Source organism: Corythoichthys intestinalis, chromosome 18, assembly GCF_030265065.1.
Source record: "Corythoichthys intestinalis isolate RoL2023-P3 chromosome 18, ASM3026506v1, whole genome shotgun sequence".
In the NCBI taxonomy this organism is placed as follows: domain Eukaryota; kingdom Metazoa; phylum Chordata; class Actinopteri; order Syngnathiformes; family Syngnathidae; genus Corythoichthys; species Corythoichthys intestinalis.
The window spans coordinates 36,377,409-36,395,398 of NC_080412.1; the positions used below are offsets into that span (position 1 = coordinate 36,377,409).

General features: G+C 38.4%; 2 protein-coding genes across 2 annotated transcripts; both read right to left on the bottom strand.

The window, feature by feature from the left end:
• Nucleotides 1-2,816: 2,816 nt before the first annotated feature.
• On the bottom strand, nt 2,817-4,222 carry LOC130906620 (diamine acetyltransferase 1-like). Its single transcript, XM_057821120.1, has 6 exons — nt 4,072-4,222; nt 3,948-3,999; nt 3,784-3,867; nt 3,618-3,719; nt 3,462-3,502; nt 2,817-3,381 (listed from the first exon to the last, which is right to left on the bottom strand). The coding sequence occupies exons 1-6, from the start codon at nt 4,135-4,137 to the stop codon at nt 3,214-3,216; spliced, it is 513 nt and encodes a 170-aa protein (XP_057677103.1). The 5' UTR covers nt 4,138-4,222; the 3' UTR covers nt 2,817-3,213.
• Nucleotides 4,223-7,370: 3,148 nt separating this feature from the next.
• Nucleotides 7,371-14,388, bottom strand: prdx4 (peroxiredoxin 4). The gene is made up of 7 exons (XM_057821816.1): nt 14,078-14,388; nt 11,023-11,140; nt 10,823-10,939; nt 10,378-10,500; nt 10,161-10,291; nt 9,994-10,028; nt 7,371-7,486 (listed from the first exon to the last, which is right to left on the bottom strand). Exons 1-7 carry the CDS (start codon nt 14,277-14,279, stop codon nt 7,436-7,438), a joined length of 777 nt encoding a protein of 258 aa, XP_057677799.1. The 5' UTR covers nt 14,280-14,388; the 3' UTR covers nt 7,371-7,435.
• Between the last annotated feature and the right edge of the window lie 3,602 nt (nt 14,389-17,990).

A 17,990-nucleotide genomic window follows, 5' to 3' on the forward strand; every position in this document is an offset into this window, starting at 1 on the left:
CAAATCTACAAGATGGCATTAACATTATTAACATTCTTTCTGTGAAAGGGATCCACGCATAGAAAGACTTGTAATTCTTAAAGGATAAATGTGGGTTTGTATATTGTGACTAAATACTGCCAGCTAGTGTATTTGTTGAGCTTTCAGTGACTGATACTGTAGCGACTTAACTGTTCTGCCCAAATGCATGATGGGAAGTGGTGCAACCATGACTGTGTGTGGTGGCTGCAAATGCTATATCTTCTCTGCGTTGGGTACATTACAGGGTGTTAAGAAAAAGGTCAACTCCTGTCATTCTTCCTCACGTCGCTTCCTACAATATTTATAGTTGCTGTGGGAGAGATGACAAAGTTTTTGCCAATTAATAGCACGGCCCAAATGAATGCTTGTATCTACTCCACTCACGTGACACTGCCTCTTATCTCTGTATGTAAGTAAAACGGCGCCATTGTAGGCTGTTTGCAACAATGCGTGAATGAGCCATACCGCGAATGCGTTAATTGCGATAAATATTTCCACGTGATTAATTTTAAAAAATGAAAAGAATTACCACCCGTTACCGCGATAAATTTGACAGCCCTACATTTCACAAAACAAAATAAATGCATTCATTTGGGACGAAATCCATAATTGATGCTACAACAATCTAACGCTATACTGGCAAGTGGGGTGGCCTAACAATTTATAGGGGTGGCCGTGGCCACCCCTGGCCACCCCCTGGTGGTGCCACTGCTTGTGAAAACAGGTTCCGATACTGTTTCAGGTTCCGTTTGTGCATTGGTTGAATTAGACACAATTACAGCAGGATTGTTTGGGTTTGCCACATCCGGTAAGCTAGACATTTCTGGTATAATTACACTGCTAGCATCATCACAATCAATAGACAGTTCTGGAGTAGTGTCTGGTGTTCCCAACAATTGATTCACATGGCGACGCCAAACACCATCAGCTGTCTGAACTGTGCAGGAAACAGGCCCAGTTTGAACAATTATGGTGGCACTGGCCCACTTTTCCTTACTCTGATAACTCCAGGCCATAACACAGTCACCAGGTGCTAAAACTCGGTTCTTGGAATGCAGGTCTCTGTACTTTACTTGTTTCTGTTGATATATTTGAACAATCTCGCTCAGGGTTGGTGGTTTCAGCAGGTCCATGCCAGTTTGAATCTCTCAAGAAAACATTAGACTCGCTGGCGATACCATGGTAGTTGCATGCACAGATGTTCGGTATTTGAGGAGAAATTCGTGTAGTCTCTGATGGAGTGTACTTTGCCCTTGTGATGCTTTGAGAGCATGTTTGAGGGTGTGCACAAACCTCTCTGCCAAGCCCTTGGTTGCCGGGTGATAGGGAGGCGACTTGATGTGTTGAACCCCATTGGCTTGCAGGAATTCAACCATTTCTTTTGACACAAATTGGGGCCCGTTGTCTGACACGAGTTGTGCAGGGGCTCCGAAACGACTAAACATCTCTCTTAACTTTTCAATTGTCTTTTCCGATGTGGTTGATTTCATGATAGCGACCTCTGGCCACTTACTATGGGCATCGATAGCAACCAGAAACATTCAATTTTCGAAAGGCCCTGCAAAGTCAATATGAATGCGGTGCCAAGGGTCCTGAGGAAAATCCCAAGGATGAAGTGGGGCTGCAGGTGGATTGGTGCTAATCTTCTGGCAAGATGAAGAATTTTTTACTGTCTCTTCGATCTGTTTATCTAATCCTGGCCACCAAAAATAACTTCTCGCCATTTCTTTCATTTTAACAATACCACTGTGACCTGCATGCAGTTGCGCAAGCATTTTAGCCCGCAGTGACTGTGGCACAATGACTGATTTTCTGGATATTAGAATTTTACTATTTTTTCTTGGCAGAAACGCCAACAGTGGCTCTACCAGTATCACCAATGAGACGTTGCAACAATAATCACATGACTCCATTATACCAATCAGACTTAACCTTGCTGTTCTATGATCACGCCAGTCTGTTCAATCACATGGTATCTTTAAAGCACCGTAAAAAAAAATTAATTATTTGATACAGCGCGCCGCCATACACATAACTCGAAAGCGCAGATTTTAATCTCTCTCCCAGTTTTTATTTGGCACTGATTGACCACAGAAAACTGGAGATATGATCCTTTTAGTTTCATAATAGGAAATATGTTTTCTCCACTAGAGGGCACTCATGCTCTTTGGACATATAATGATCAATTTCTGTAGATTTTATTTTTCTCTCGCCAGAATTTAATGATTTTTTTTTTGTATTTCTTTGGCTTAAAGTGGTTATGTAATAGGTTATAGTACAGTATAATAATAACAGTTCATATAGATAACTGCTGAGAAAAAAATACCATTGTTTAAAAAAAAATCAAACAGCGTAAGCAGTTACAATGTTACTCACTATTTGAGTATTTTTCTGACAAAATACTTTTTTACTTGTACTTGAGTACATTTTTTTGGATGACTACTTTTACTTGAGTAATATTATTTTTGAAGTAACGCTACTTTTACATGAGTAAAAATTTTGGCTACTCTACCCACCTCTGCAAATTAGTCATATTACAAACATGGCAGGCTTGGTGTTAAATTAACTTTGGTTTGTTTTTATGCTAATGTTAGTGTGCAAACACTTTTAAACCAAGATTACAAACATGGCAGGCTTGGTGTTAAATTAACTTTGGTTTGTTTTTATGCTAATGTTAGCGTGCAAACACTTTTAAACCAAGAGAGCAACTCGGACAAGAATTCAAATAATGAGCAAAGACTCAAGTTGGCATATCCAGCCATTCATTTTCTTTTTAATTGAAAAATCACTTACATAACCAGAGCCTATATATCCAATACTAGTGATGACTTGTGGTCAAAATGCATACTGTTCTTTCTCTATTTACTCCAATAATATACACACACACACACATTTCCAGCTAGTTGAGGTTTACAGTTGACACTCAAACACAAATTATATACACATTTAAATGTTTTTGATAACACATATCTCCTAAAAATGGCATTACAATGTCACAATTAAATGTTGATTTATTACAGACATTATACAATTGACACCTCCTTAAAAAAAGACAAGAAATTGAGACCATTATCTCAATACTGCACTGAATTTAACAGCTCACAAAATTGAGGCTAATCAAAAATATGGTTCAAATTTCATCAGTAAGTTGTATTGCTTTTTGTTACCTGTCACAGAAAATTATTAAACATTTTAATTAGTGGTCATCTTCATTAGCTCCTCCTTGTCAATGGCGAACAGGCGCCAACCTTCCTCAGATGAAAGGTCAGATGCCCCTCTTCTCTTGTAGAACTCTATAGACTTTGTGTTGTTTTCCGCCACGATGAAGTGCATGCTGCTGCATCTAGTCTTCACCGCCGTCTGTAGCAAGAAGTACATGAGATGTGGGGGGAGTACACAAATGGCACTGAAGGCAGTTGTAAAAACAGATTTTACATTACCTCACTCAAGACCTTCAGGATCTCAGAGCCAATACCGAAACCTGACCAGTGATTAAAATGTGTTCACAATAATTACCAATGACAATAATTAACAGACAGTTGATGTTACACAACCTATTCTGTCAATGATCAACTCACACAATACACAATCTTTACCTCGAAACTCTGGCATTACGAAGAAGTCCTCCAAATAGAGCAGCTTTCCAATCCAAGGGTCGTATGTGAAGTAGTACATGGCAAAGGCAATTACAGTGTGCCCTAGCGGATGAGAGAAATAATAGAATCTCTTATCAGTCTCATGAAATAGGTTTATTGCGTTTACCTTCAGATGTTTTTTTTTCTTTAGGCACTTCAGCAACCAAGCAATGGTAGAATGGATGATCCCCAAAGCCATCTTCAAGTAGCTCTACAAATAGAATATTAATTTTGTCGGTATCTAATATATTTACTTACAATGACACACTCCCAATCACAAAGAACAATTACCTTTCTCGGTCAGGATGACCTGTTCCTCCATCTCTTCAAATTTCGCAAGTTCCTGTACAGCAAAAACAATGAAATGTTTTAATGACAACCACTGTCAGCCATTACAGTGTTTTAATGAGCTTACCTTTATGAGTCGCAAGATATCACAAACGTCGTTTGGTTGGGCCTTCCGTAATATGAAATTGGCCATTTTCTTTTTTTCCCCTTTTTGCCTTTTCTCACTATCCCTCTGAATGTGAATAAGAGCAAAATTTGTTTCTTCATCCGCTCCTCAGGAGTTGACCCCCCCGATGAAAAAGGACAAACAGCATAGACTGACTGGTTTCAGGCTGTGCTTTCTTCACATACTTTTCATCCTCTATATGTAGGTCTTAGTGTGGGAAAACATCCCTTATAAGGGGAAGACACCAGTTACTTCCTGTTGTATATGCCTTATCTTAAAATTTTTTATCATCTTATCTTTAAAATGGTGACTGTGTTTTCCCTCCTAAACTCCTTGAGATAAACGTTAATCTGACCTGGAAAATTTCCAACTTAAATTTGTAAAGAAATGATAATAAAAGCAGTATAACCCGGCATTGCTCAGGTTTTTGTGATGTGAACGCCATACAACAGAAGGCAGATAAAACATACTTTCCTTAAAAATGTAGCTTTAATGTAATATTAGTAAAAGGATGCTTTTAAAGTGCTTTTTAAAGTATTGCGGCAATCGACGTGGAGAACAGAAAGCTTTTGTTTCACCATAGACTTCATAATTATATTGACGGGACATGGGGCGTGGGGCCGATTAATAGGGGGCCTGCATTGTTGGCGTGGCCGTCAAAGCTGACCGAGTGGACTCACTGACAGAGCTTTTTTTGTGGAAAATTCTTGGGAATAAATGCTTAAATCCCTGAATTCTTTGTAGCTATGAACATGAAACAGTCTCGATTCTTGGTTAAAAGCAAAAAAAAAAAAAAAAAACGTGCAGTTAGCATTTATTTTACGGAAATACAGTATGTCGGAGTACGATGCTAATCTGTCAGTCAATGTGGCGGCCGCCATTTGTAAACAGAGCTTTCCCGGTGAAAATTTTTGTGGAAAAAATCCTTATATCCCTGAATTCTTTATAGATAAGGATGTAAAAAGTTTCGATTCTTGGTTAAAAGCACACAAAAAAAAACCGTGCATGTAGTATTTATTTTATGTAAATATTGCGAACGATGAGGCTAGTCAGTAAGGAAATTAGCGGCCGCCATATGTAAACAAAGAGCTTTTTCCGTTGAAAATTCTTGTGAATAAATGCTTAAATCCCTAAATTCTTTATAGATATGGACGTTAAAGAGTTTCGATTTGAGCAAAAAACCCGTGCAGGTAGCATTCATTTTACGTAAATATTGCAAAGTATAATGCCAATGCTGTATCGGCTAATTTCTCCCATTTATTTTTTTTTTCACGTTTCAAAATGCATGCTTTATACAAAAAATATAATAATTAGCTTGAATCCTTGAACAAATCACTCCTTAGACAATCCTTCCTGTTTGTATGCGGTACAGCTTTCGTACTTTTTCAAAATAAATCCGGGGTTGGATCACTGCATGTGTTGCTGCGACCGACTGCGAATAACTGAAGCAGATTGTGGGATAGCCCCCTACATGAAGGCATGGTGCACTGCAGGTTGAATCTGACCCGTCAATATCATTATGAGGTCTATGGTTTCACACTTGCTGCTCTTGTGCCCCATACACTGCATGACCTTAAGAGGCAGTGCCTTTATTGAACAGAAATCACGACATAACAACGGCAACCACCACTCTCAGTCATGGGTGCCACAACTACCCATGAACAATTGCGAGCATAACATATGATAAATAACAGTATGAATATCCAGCTAAAATGAATCCCTTAGTAATATTCCAGAAAATTGTAATTTTCTTGTTGCGGTGTGCTCAAAGCCACAACGCATCACCACAGCACATTTAAAATGTGTACATTAAACCGTAAAGTTTGAACGCCAACTGTGACATTGCAATCACAAGAGACGGGTCTTTTGCCTCAAAGACAGCGCTGTCGCCGCCACAATTGGGGATTTTCTATGCTAATTTTTTATAGAGTTTCTAATTAATTTCCACACTAAATGGAGGCCTACAGAGATTAAACCCATCTAAGAACCCTCCCAGAAATAAAGTACAACAGTGTAAATTTCTAGGGCCGCAGCTATCTATTATTTTAGTAGTCGATTAATCAATGAACTAGTTAGTTCGAATAATCGAGTAATCGGATAAGGAACATGAAAAATTAAAATACCTGAGCTGAGTCTCAAATGGTATTTAAAAAAATAAAAGGATCTATGTACAACAAAAGAACAATTGGCTAACTTACATAGCAAACGTCAGCTAGCTTAAATGATATAAAATGCTAACTTTTTTTTGTTTTTTACAATGCTTTTAACTAATGGTTCAGACATGTATTACCACAAAAAATGGCTAAATATATCTATAAACTAAATTATGAGTGCATTAAAAAAACATTAGCTCAAAGAAAACTTAGCTTATGTTGGTCTTAACAGGGAGCAGTTGGATTCAGCCATGTGAAATGAGGCAGACCAGAGGGCAGTGTATCCACCCTAAGCAATAAAACTAAATGCAAACACTTTCAAACAACGCCACTTCAATTAAACGAATACTCGAAGCAATACATTTTAATTTAAATATTTTTTTAATCGAATACTCAAGTTAATCGATTAATCGTTGCAGCACTAAAAATTTCGTCAAAATCCGCCCTGCTGTTTTGGAGTCCATAGGGAACGAACTTACAAATAAAAGTTCCATTTATAAATATACATATTGATAAACAGTAAAGGTTGACCATTGAGTTTTTAATATTTAATCTGTTTTTAGTCAAATGTCTTCAACAACCAAGAAATGTTATTTTGCCTTTTACATTTTTTCAGGTTGCCAAACCAGATTGGTTGAGAAACTTAAAAAAAAAATATATATATATATATATATATATGTGTGTACAATTTGCACATTGATGGGATTGGAAAATAACACCTTAATTGATCAAATGGATTGATGTTGGAAATAACACTCTTTCTATGACTACTATGAATAATGTAATGTCAAACATTTCAATTTTTTCCCCTCAACCTTTGACATGACCTATTGCCCGTATGTAAACGAAAACATGCAAAAAACAAACAAAAAAAGGGTCTCACATGAAAGCTACAGTAATCCCTTACTCTAACGCGAGTCAACATACACCTGCCCCTGTTTAGCATCTGTAGCCCAACCCTAGTAGCTGACTTGACTGTACTGTACTCTTATTGCTTCTGAGTGCCACCCAGTGCTGAAAAACAACTTTTTTTTGTCGAATATAGATTTTATTTCTATTCTTCAAACACTAGTCTAATTGACACTTTCTAGCTCTTTGGCTGATAGGAGCAATCACAAAAAAGCCTGGCTTTACGAAAAACAATCTTTATTGGAATTGTCAAATGTATTACATCAGTTCAGTTTATCAAAATACTTGAGCTTGCCTGCGGGGTCAGGAATGATCTGCGGAAAACAAGGGAAAGTAAGGTTTCAGAAAATAATAATAGCTGCATATTTATGTACAGAGATCAGCATGAATGAGTACACCCTTAAAGACATACAGTGGGGCAAATAAGTATTTAGTCAACCACTAATTGTGCAAGTTCTCCCACTTGAAAATATTACAGAGGCCTGTAATTGTCAACATGGGAAAACCTCAACCATGAGAGACAGAATGTGGAAAAAAAAAACAGAAAATCACATTGTTTGATTTTTAAAGAATTTATTTACAAATCATGGTGGAAAATAAGTATTTGGTGATTTTGGTCTATACCAAAAGTTCATCTCAATACTTTGTTATGTACCCTTTGTTGGCAATAACGGAGGCCAAACGTTTTCTGTAACTCTTCACAAGCTTTTCACACACTGTTGCTGGTATTTTGGCCCATTCCTCCATGCAGATGTCCTCTAGAGCAGTGATCTTTTAGGGCTGTCGTTGGGCAACACGGACTTTCAACTCCCTCCTCACCCCGTGGAGTCAAAATAATAACAAGAATGGGGAGCAAAAATCCCAGAACCACACGGGGGGACTTAGTGAATGACCTACAGAGAGCTGGGACCACAGTAACAAAGGCTACTATCAGTAACACAATGCGCCGCCAGGGACTCAAATCCTGCGCTGCCAGACGTGTCCCCCTGCTGAAGAAAGTACACGTCCAGGCCCGTCTGCGGTTCGCTAGAGAGCATTTGGATGATCCAGAAGAGGACTTGGAGAATGTGTTATGGTCAGATGAAACCAAAATAGAACTTTTTGGTAGAAACACAGGTTCTCTTGTTTGGAGGAAAAAGAATACTGAATTGCACCATACCCACTAGAGGTGTGAATCTTTGGGCACCTAACGATTCGATTATAAATCGATTATTGATGCACCACAACTACCCCCCCCCACCCCCCCGCTTTTAATTTTTTGTACACTAGTTCCAAAATTGTTCAAAAATCCTCTCAGGCTATACAAAATACTATTTCAGTGTCAAGTTAACCGTTAAAAACAGTAAATAAAATACTCAAGTCCCCATTCTGTATCGGCAGCTTTAAACTACATTCAATTAATTTAATGTTGTGAATCAGCCGTTAAAGTTGTTAAAATTGCTCCCATTATTCCATAATTTCCCTTCTGTCTACTTTCGACGTGATAGTTTTAAAACTGTTTCATCATTTAAAGATAGATTCAAGTCAAGATTTTGCCGATTTGTTTTTTTTTTTTTTTTTTGGATAGTTTTAAAACTGTTTCATCATTTAAAGATAGATTCAAGTCAAGATTTTGCCGATTTGTTTTTTTTTTTTTTTTTTGATAAAAAGTAATTAGGTTTGCTACAACAGAGCCTTCTAGAGAAGTCTACTGCTTTAAGATGGCGCCTGTTTACTTGCGCGGGAAAGTCTGTCATTTCGCATCTAGTTCTTGGTATATGATCTAACACGGCCGTCGTCTGTCATTTCACATCTAGTTCTAGATATATGTGATCTCTACCATAGCCGTATGTTGCCGTATGTTTGTAGCAACTAGGCGCTGTTTGTAGCGGCTGACTGCGGCAGTCAGGTATTGTTGTTGTTTTTTTTATCTAGCAACATGAGTTGAACATGATATTTACTCTCGGTCCATTCCTCATTGTGTCCTGATGACCGCGCTGACTGTGTTTTATTTCCGCTTTACCTGGTATAATTCAATAATTGGATGTTTGTGAATCGTTCTCGAATCTTCCACGGCCGAATCGCGAATAATCTAAGAATCGGAAATTTCGCACGCCTCTAATACCCGCTATGAAGCATGGGGGTGGAAACATCATGCTTTGGGGCTGTTTTTCTGCAAAGGGACCAGGACGACTGATCTGTGTAAAGGAAAGAATGAATGGGGCCATGTATCGAGAGATTTTGAGTGAAAATCTCCTTCCATCAGCAAGGGCATTGAAGATGAGATGTGGCTGGGTCTTTCAGCATGACAATGATCCCAAACACACAGCCAGGGCAACAAAGGAGTGGCTTCGTAATAATCATTTCAAGGTCCTGGAGTGGCCTAGCCAGTCTCCAGGTCTCAACCCCATAGAAAATCTGTGGAGGGATTTGAAAGTCCGTGTTGCCCAATGACAGCCCCAAAACATCACTGCTCTAGAGGAGATCTGCATGGAGAAACGGGCCAAAATACCAGCAACAGTGTGTGAAAAGCTTGTGAAGAGTTACAGAAAACGTTTGGCCTCCGTTACAACCAACAAAGGGTACATAACAAAGTATTGAGATGAACTTTTGGCATCGACCAAATACTACTTATTTTCCACCATGATTTGCAAATAAAGTATTTAAAATCAAACAATGTGTTTTTTCTGTTTTTTTTTTTTCCGCATTCTGTCTCTCATGGTTGAGGTTTACCCATGTTGACAATTACAGGCCTCTCTAACATTTTCAAGTGGGAGAACTTGTACAATTAGTGGTTGACTAAATGCCTATTTGCCCCACTGTATTAGACTGTTGTACTCACCGTTTCACTGCCTGGTTTCCATCCTGCTGGACACACTGAAAAAGTAATTTAATTCCAGTTAGTGCTTGAAGGAAACGATACCAAAACTCTTTCTGATTAGCTAAAATATCTACTATACTAAATTGCTATGTATTACATCTCCATCTCTGTAGGTTTCATCACTTTACCTTCTCCGTGTTTATCGGTGTACTGGAATGCTTGAACCAGCCGAAGCGTCTCATCTACGGAACGTCCAACCGGAAGATCATTCATGGTGATCTGCCTCAGAACGCCTTTGTCATCAATGATGAAGAGTCCCCTGAAATAGACAACCACTCGGTCACAAGGTATGACATAAAGAGTGGTGTGATGGGAGGGAAAACACAAGTGCTTTGACGACTGTACCTCAGAGTGTGGCCTTGATCCTCCAGATACACTCCATAGTCTTTGGAAATCTGGTGAGTGAGGTCAGACAAAAGAGGAATTTTCATTGGTCCCAATCCACCCTGTTTCCTGGCTGTATTGATCCTGGCAAAGGAAGGATTTGGGAGTACAGGCTAATGTTACAAATTAAGAGGGATTGGATATTTAAAAAAGCTATCCGAGAATTTTGATAAGTTGTAGAGGAAATAAATTCTAAATATTAAGTGAGACAAAGAAGGAAGATTGCCGCTATTCAAAATGGATTGCACAGTCATGCAGTTAAATAATGTTTTAAATATGTTCTTCTTTTACGACCACAATACATAATCTGAATACATTTATATGCACCTGGGCTGGCAGTGAATGGGTTAATGTTGCATGATTCATTTATTATTCTATTACAGTAAATGAGATAACATGAGGTTACCAGGCCAGGTGGGTAAACTGGGAGTCCACTGAGCAGGCAACCACCTCCGCATTGATGGCCCTAAACTCATGTACGCGATCACTGAAGGCAATGATCTCAGTTGGGCAGACAAACGTGCTGGAAGGAAAAAACAAAAGGTTTAACTTTGCACCTACAACCATAATGTTTTTACGTTGTGACATTTGCCTAAGATCACTCACAAGTCCAGAGGATAGAAGAAAAAGACAAGGTATTTGCCAATGTAATCTGACAGCTTCAGCTCCTTGAATTCACCATTAATGACCGCTGTTCCTTCCCAGTGTGGCGCAGGCTTTGAAACTGCAAGATATATTTGTGATAAAACAAGAAATAGAGACAACAAAACTCACGTGTAGACATCTGCCGATTACCGGTCTCAAAGTATACCGTAGTATGAAAACGTCAAGGTTTCAAAACCGAAAAAAAATTCCGTTATACCGTCTCTAAGGTATTAGCTATTTTTTATGTCCAAAAAAATGCATGGAAAAATCCCTCGTTTGCAGCTGGAAGGGTCAACCCAACCCCACCGGTTGTTGCTGAGTGTCAGTGAGTCAGCTGTGCTACACGATGGCTGGATGAGGTGAAACTCCTAAACTTTTTTCCCCCATCGAAGAAAACAAAATTGCTAGTCTGGGAATACTTCAGCTATAGGAAAGTTACAGACGGCCATGGCTTAGAGGAGGCGGGCTGACCAACATGTAAAACATGTTTATGGAGGGTGGCTGCCGAGTAGACAATACCTTCAATATGATTTCGCATTTATACAAAATTAAAGGTTAGTAAACACTGTCATGAACGTTTCCCACCAGCTACAAGTTAACTCCAGCGTGTTTAGTGTGTCTAGCGATGGGAAAACGTGTTTTTTTTTCTCTCTGGCAACTGTGTTGAGAAAGAGTGCGTGAATAACGTAAACGGGTCATACACACTAGAGCCGTGCGAAATTTCTGATTCTAAGATTGTTCGCGATTCGGCCGTGGATGATTCGAGAACGATTCACAAACATCCAAATTCCGATTATTTTATTATACTAGGTAAAGCGGAACTAAAACATAGTCAGTACGATCTTCGGGACGCAATGAGGAATGGACTGAGAGTAAATATCATGTTCAACTCAAGCCGCTAGATAAGAAGAATACCCGCCTGCGGCTAACAGCCTCTACAAACAACGTCTAGTTGCTACAAACATATGGCCGTCGGCTACGGTAGATATCACATATACAGTGGGGAAAACAAATCAAATACTTGTATGTATACAGAACTAGATGCGAAATGACAGACGACGGCTGCGTTACAACATGTTTAGAGAACTAGATGCGAAATGACAGACTTGCGGGCGTTAGTAACCAGCCGCCATCTTAAAGCAGTAGACTTCTATGGAAGGCTCTGTTGTAGCGAACCTAATTAACTTTTTATCTAAAATACTCCTAAATTGGCAAAATTCTTAACTTGAATCTATTTTTAAATGATAAAACAGTTTTAAAACTTTCACATTTCGAAAGTAGACAGAAGGGGAATTATGGAATAACGGGAGCAATTTTAACAACTTTAACGGTTGATTCACAACATTCAAATAATTGAATGTAGTTTAAAGCTGCTGATACAGAATGGGGACTTGAGTATTTTATTTACTGTTTTGAACTGTTAACTTCATACTGACATAGTAGTTTGGTTTAGCATGAGAGGATTTTTGAACACTTTGGAACTAATGTAAGAAACATTAAAAGCGGGGGGGGGGGGGTCATCAATAATCGATTTATAAATCGAGTTAACGGGCAGTAATTATTTTTTAAAAATTAATCACGTTAAAATATTTAACACATTTAACGCATGCGCGGAACGACCCACTCACGCTTTGCTGCGAACAGACTATAATGGCGCCATTTTAAGTATATTGAGAGTTAAGAAGCAGAGACAAGCGAGTGGAGTAGACACAGTCTGAAGCCACACTATTTATTGGTATTAGCTTTGGCATCTCTTCCACAACAAATATAACTATTGTGGCGAGCGTCATAGGCAAGAATAACAGGAGATTATCTTTTTCTTAACACCCTGTATTGTATATAACCCAGAGAAGATATACCATTTGAAGCCACTACTGTTAGTCATGGTTGCCCAATTTGCAGCCACCACTGAGAGTCATGGTTCCAGTCATAAATTTGGGCAGTTAAGAACAGTTAAGTCGCTACAGTATCATTTAGTGAAAGCAGAACAAAAATAATATTCCTATCTCTTAAAAAAATAATGTTCACAAAATGAAAAGCGCTCAGTGCAAAGAGAACTGGCATTCCCAATCAAAATAGCTGGCAAAACAATACTCACAAACTCTATTCAAACATTTCGTTTAGCTCAACAAATACACTAGGTGGCAATATTTAGTCATAATATACAAACTATCAAAATTACTATAACTTGTATTCACATTTATCTTTTAAGATTTACAAGTCTTTCTATCCGTGGATCCCTTTCACCGAAAGAATGTTTATAATGTGCATCTTGTGGATTTATTGTTATAATAAACAAATACCGTACTTATGTACAGTATGTTGAATGTATACGGTATATCCGCCTTGTCTTATCTTTCCATTCCAACTATAATTTACAGCAAAATATGGCATATTTTAGAGATGGTTTGAAATGCGATTAATTACGATTAATTAATTTTTAAGCTGTGATTAACTCGATTACAATTTTTAATTGTTTGACATCCCTATATTATACATATGTTCCAATTTGCTAATATGTTTTGAAAAATAAAAATCCTGTTCAATGGAAAAAAGTTGTTTTTTTAACCCAGATATCTCAAAGTAAAACATTTTAGAGCTGTGATTGCAACGCCTTGATACTGTGATATTTTGGCTTAAGGTTATTATACAGTCCGAATCACATATCGGCACATATGTACACGTGCATATATTCTTTATCCTTTGTGAAAATTGATGACTATTTTTTTAAAGGGGACATATTGCTGATAGTCCAACCCCTTTCTGTTCCTTTGCCAGGCATGTACGCAGGCAGTTTGGATACAAGAATGACGTGTCCTAAAAACGCCACTAGTGTTTCAAAATAAGGCCTAATGTTGATGTGCAAATTGTAAACGTTATAACAAATTTTAATAAAAAGATAAAGCAGTCTGCGGCAGTGAGCTAAGCTAAAACGTTCCCCTTTCCACCCAACAGCAGCATCGTGCTAAAAGACACGAATGCGTGATTTAAAAGGTAAATAGCTGAGTAGACCCACTCTTTGCCTTGCTGAGGTGCAAGGAATGATCTGACACAGGTACACGGGAAGCCTCCCCAGGATAGACGTGTCCTCCGGCGTAGTTGTGACACTGGGCATTCTTCACCTGGGTGCCTTCTTGTGCGGACGAGAATGTGACGAAGAGCAGCAAAGCGGCACAAAACAGCTGCTTCTGCATGCTGGCGTGAATTGAAAGCTCCATCAGACACTTCCTGTGTTTGCTTAAGTCAACAGCGCACGCGCACGTGTGTGTTTGTGTACGTAGCTAAGTGGTGAGATTTTGCCAGATTCCAATAATCAAACGCTTTTCTTCTTGAGTGTAATGCAGTTTTGCGCCTTTGTTATTGCGTTACTGCCACCGTCTGGAGATTAGTGATGGGATTTTCGGCTCTTTTCGGTGATCCGGTTCATTTGGTTCGGCTCAGTGAAAAGAGCCGGCTCTTTTTGGCTCTCAAACGGCTCTTTTAACTTTAGCTTTTCTTTTAAATGTTTATGACAAATTTAGCATATAGAGTGGTACCTCTACATACGAAGTTAATCCGTTCCAGGACCTTGTTTGTAAGTCGAAATGGTCGTATGTCGAGCAGGATTTTCCCATAGGAATACATTATAATTCCATTAATTCGTTCCACAGCCCAAAAACCTTCACTAAATCCTTAAAAAATACTGCTGGTACTATTACAAATGGCAATTACACATAGCAAAACAAATAAATTATAAATCAAAATCGGAATAATAATAATAATAATAATAATTCCTGTATTAATGTAACGAATCAGGTTCTAATGTGGCGGACGTTTTTTGCTGACGCTGAACGCACCGCGGGGCTGACGTGCCAGAGACAGACCAGTGAGCTTGAGTTTCACTTTCACTTTGAATGTTTTCTTGAGAACACCGTCAATTGCGGCAGACAGAAGGTGTTTTTGTTTTGAATAAGTTGTGAAATAAATGATAAAAACGTGGCGAAGTTGGCGATTTCTCTGGAGATGTTACCACAATAAGAATTGTCAGCTTAACTTATAAAGACTGGCGAACGATGGTTGGAGGAGGACCGTGGAGATGTATTGTTGAGCCATTTCACGGATGCCCACCCTACGCTCATATTTTTCTGTCATTTGCATCTTCATTTAGAAGGTAAGCGTCAACTTTTTCCTTGTTTCACCACCTGTACCAACCTTTTCTGAAACCAGTGTTGATTTGTCACACAAGAAAATCCGCCGTGCATTCGTCTGCGGTGCTGCCATTGTCGTCGTATTTCGAGCATGTCGTCGGATGTAGAAACAAATGGCGAGTCAAATTTTACGTCGGATGTCGAAAAGTTCATGTGTCGAAGCGATCGTATGTAGAGGTACCACTGTATTTTGATTAATAACTTGGTGAACTAAATATTGCACTCTACTGACTGCAAATAGCAACAATTATCAATCAAAGAAAATGATTTTTACTTAGTTTATTGAACATTAAAAAAGCTCCAAACAATAAAAAAGCAACAAAATTAAACTTGAACCAACAACAATCGAACAAGCTGCATCATAACAAAAATAGTGAACCGTAACTGCAACAGCAGCAGCGAACAAAACAAACATAAGCTACTTCTTGCTTTATTTTAACAAACATAAGCTACTCCTTGCTCTATTTTAAATTTGCATTCAAGAAAACTAAATACTTCAACTTAGACGGGCTGATCCGGCTCCTTCTCTCAGTAATTATATGTCAAGTCTTTTAGCTAAATCCAGATTTTTTTCCCCCATGGAACCTGCAGATGCACGTGTTGACTTGCATCCATCATTAAAAAAAAATATTCAAATTTCTAAATTAGTCTCAAAAAAATGAAATTTTAAATGTATCAAATGTGATACATTAGGCTATAATGGGTTAGGTTTGCTGACACGGCATTCTTCCCTATTGTCATCTGACTTTAACCAATTAAAATGTCTCCAAATGTTACTGTGTTTTCGGCTAATCTTGAAGGCCTACAAACTGCGTTCGTGTGTCGTCCTTTCCTCCTCCTGTGTCTGTCTGTGGCTTTGCAGACGCGACGGAGCATGTGCTCAGCGTGCACTCCGTGCAGTACCTAGTACCAAGCCCCCCCACTTTCTCTTCCTGTCTCCCTCTCTGAGCACGGCAGCTGAGCCAATGCCAAACCTCGCTTCAGACATGTGAAAAGATAGAGCGACATAGAGAGGGAGAAAGAGCGCGTGCGAGAGAGAGAGAAGAGGGAAAATGACAGAACCGGCTCTCGAGGGAGGGTGCCGGCTCTCATCGTTCACTTCTTTGTACCGGCTCGTTCGCGACCAACACATCACTACTGGAGATTAAGTTCCAAATGGATAAAATCAAGTTGATAATGATCAAATACATTTCTTTATTTAATGATTCATTCGTTGGTGTGATAATTGGCAAGGGTGTAGAGTTGGTCTCAATAATGGTAGGGACGATATAACAGCATAACTTGCATGTTCACTTTTTGCTGGGGACGAGACATTAATAAAACCAAACAGATTGGGTGAACGGCAGTAAGTGCTACGTTTTCTCACCATTAAAAACCTAATTAATTGTTAGGCTAAATGATTATTGCAAAAATAAATCTGTATTGACTTATACTAACTTTCACACTGCAAATTTATAGTATAATGTCTTGTTCTGATAATTTTTCTTAAATCTAGTCGAATAATTTTCTCCATGTTGTTTTGAGTGTTAAAGGCTAGTGAACAGATGTGCGATAGATATACATCAAATTCTTCCACGTACTTTTAGCAAATATTACCATTTGTTCCTATTTTGCCCATACACAAAAAAGTCGGTCATTTTTCACCTAAATCAAGAAAAAATGCTTTCTAATAATGTTTTAAACAATATCTATTCTTGAATTAAGAACATTTCCGACAAACAATTTTTTTAGATTAAATATACAGTACATACTTTTTGATTAAAATAAGTCTGTTAAGCTTATTTTCAGCTAGCTATTTTTATTTCAAGAAATCTGAGTAAAATTTACTTGAAACGCTGGCAGATAATTTCACTTACTTGATTTACACTGAAAACCAGATAATTTTTTTCTACCCCCAATTATAAAGAGGTGTGTTTTTGAAGTGCATATGTATTGGTTCAGGTGAGGCACCATTCGATTCAAACCTTTGTTTCCAAAAACTACTAAAGAAACATTTTGAAAACTTCCGGAATAAATGTCTGGATTTTATTAGCAAATTTAAATCACAAGATTTGAACATGATGTTTTTCCCCTTAGTTTGCCCGGGGGTGCGACTTATTTGTGAAATTATTCACACATTACTATATCATTTGACGTGTTATTTATGCTATGCAGTGATCCCTCGTTTTTCACGGTTAATGGGTGAAAACCGCGTGAAAATCCGCGAAGTAGAGGCGAAGCCTCTTGAGATTAAAAATATGTATATATACAGTATACAGTAAAAATAATGGCGGAAAACACTCAGGTGACTTGAAGTTCCGCTCAGAGACCCCCAATTTTGCCAAATTCGATGAGTCCACAATTTCCAATGGTACATCATTCGAAAGCTTGAAATCTCAATTTTCTGGGGGGAAAAATTTTTGAACAGGAGGGCATTTTTAAAAAAACAAAACAAATTTTTCTTTACAGCGAAACCCTAGCTGGAGGTGAGAGCATGAGAGAGCATAATTAAAGACACCATGATTTCAACGAGATGTTATCGCGTACTTTGTTTCGATCCAAAAACTCAGTGTGGCATGTCTCACCGAGTGTCAAAACACAGCTGTGAATGGTCACGACCGGACTCTGTGCATTTTATGGGTGAAACACGGTAATATAACAAGGGTTGCAATGCAGAAATCGCAGACATCAAGGAGTGGTCGAGATTTCAGATATTTACCCTTTTAAATGTTTTTTTTTTTTTTCTTTGTTTGGATCGATTGT

Excerpts from the sequence above, each read along its gene's own strand:
- prdx4 (XM_057821816.1), bottom strand. The coding sequence starts at position 14,279 with ATGGAGCTTTCAATTCACGCCAGCATGCAGAAGCAGCTGTTTTGTGCC. Across the intron at positions 10,940-11,022 it reads TTCTTCTATCCTCTGGACTT|CACGTTTGTCTGCCCAACTG; the intron begins GTGAGTGATCTT and ends TTTTCCTTCCAG. Across the intron at positions 10,292-10,377 it reads GATCAAGGCCACACTCTGAG|GGGACTCTTCATCATTGATG; the intron begins GTACAGTCGTCA and ends TGTCTATTTCAG.
- LOC130906620 (XM_057821120.1), bottom strand. The coding sequence starts at position 4,137 with ATGGCCAATTTCATATTACGGAAGGCCCAACCAAACGACGTTTGTGAT. Across the intron at positions 3,868-3,947 it reads GGTCATCCTGACCGAGAAAG|AGCTACTTGAAGATGGCTTT; the intron begins GTAATTGTTCTT and ends TTCTATTTGTAG. Across the intron at positions 3,503-3,617 it reads CGTAATGCCAGAGTTTCGAG|GTTTCGGTATTGGCTCTGAG; the intron begins GTAAAGATTGTG and ends ATCACTGGTCAG.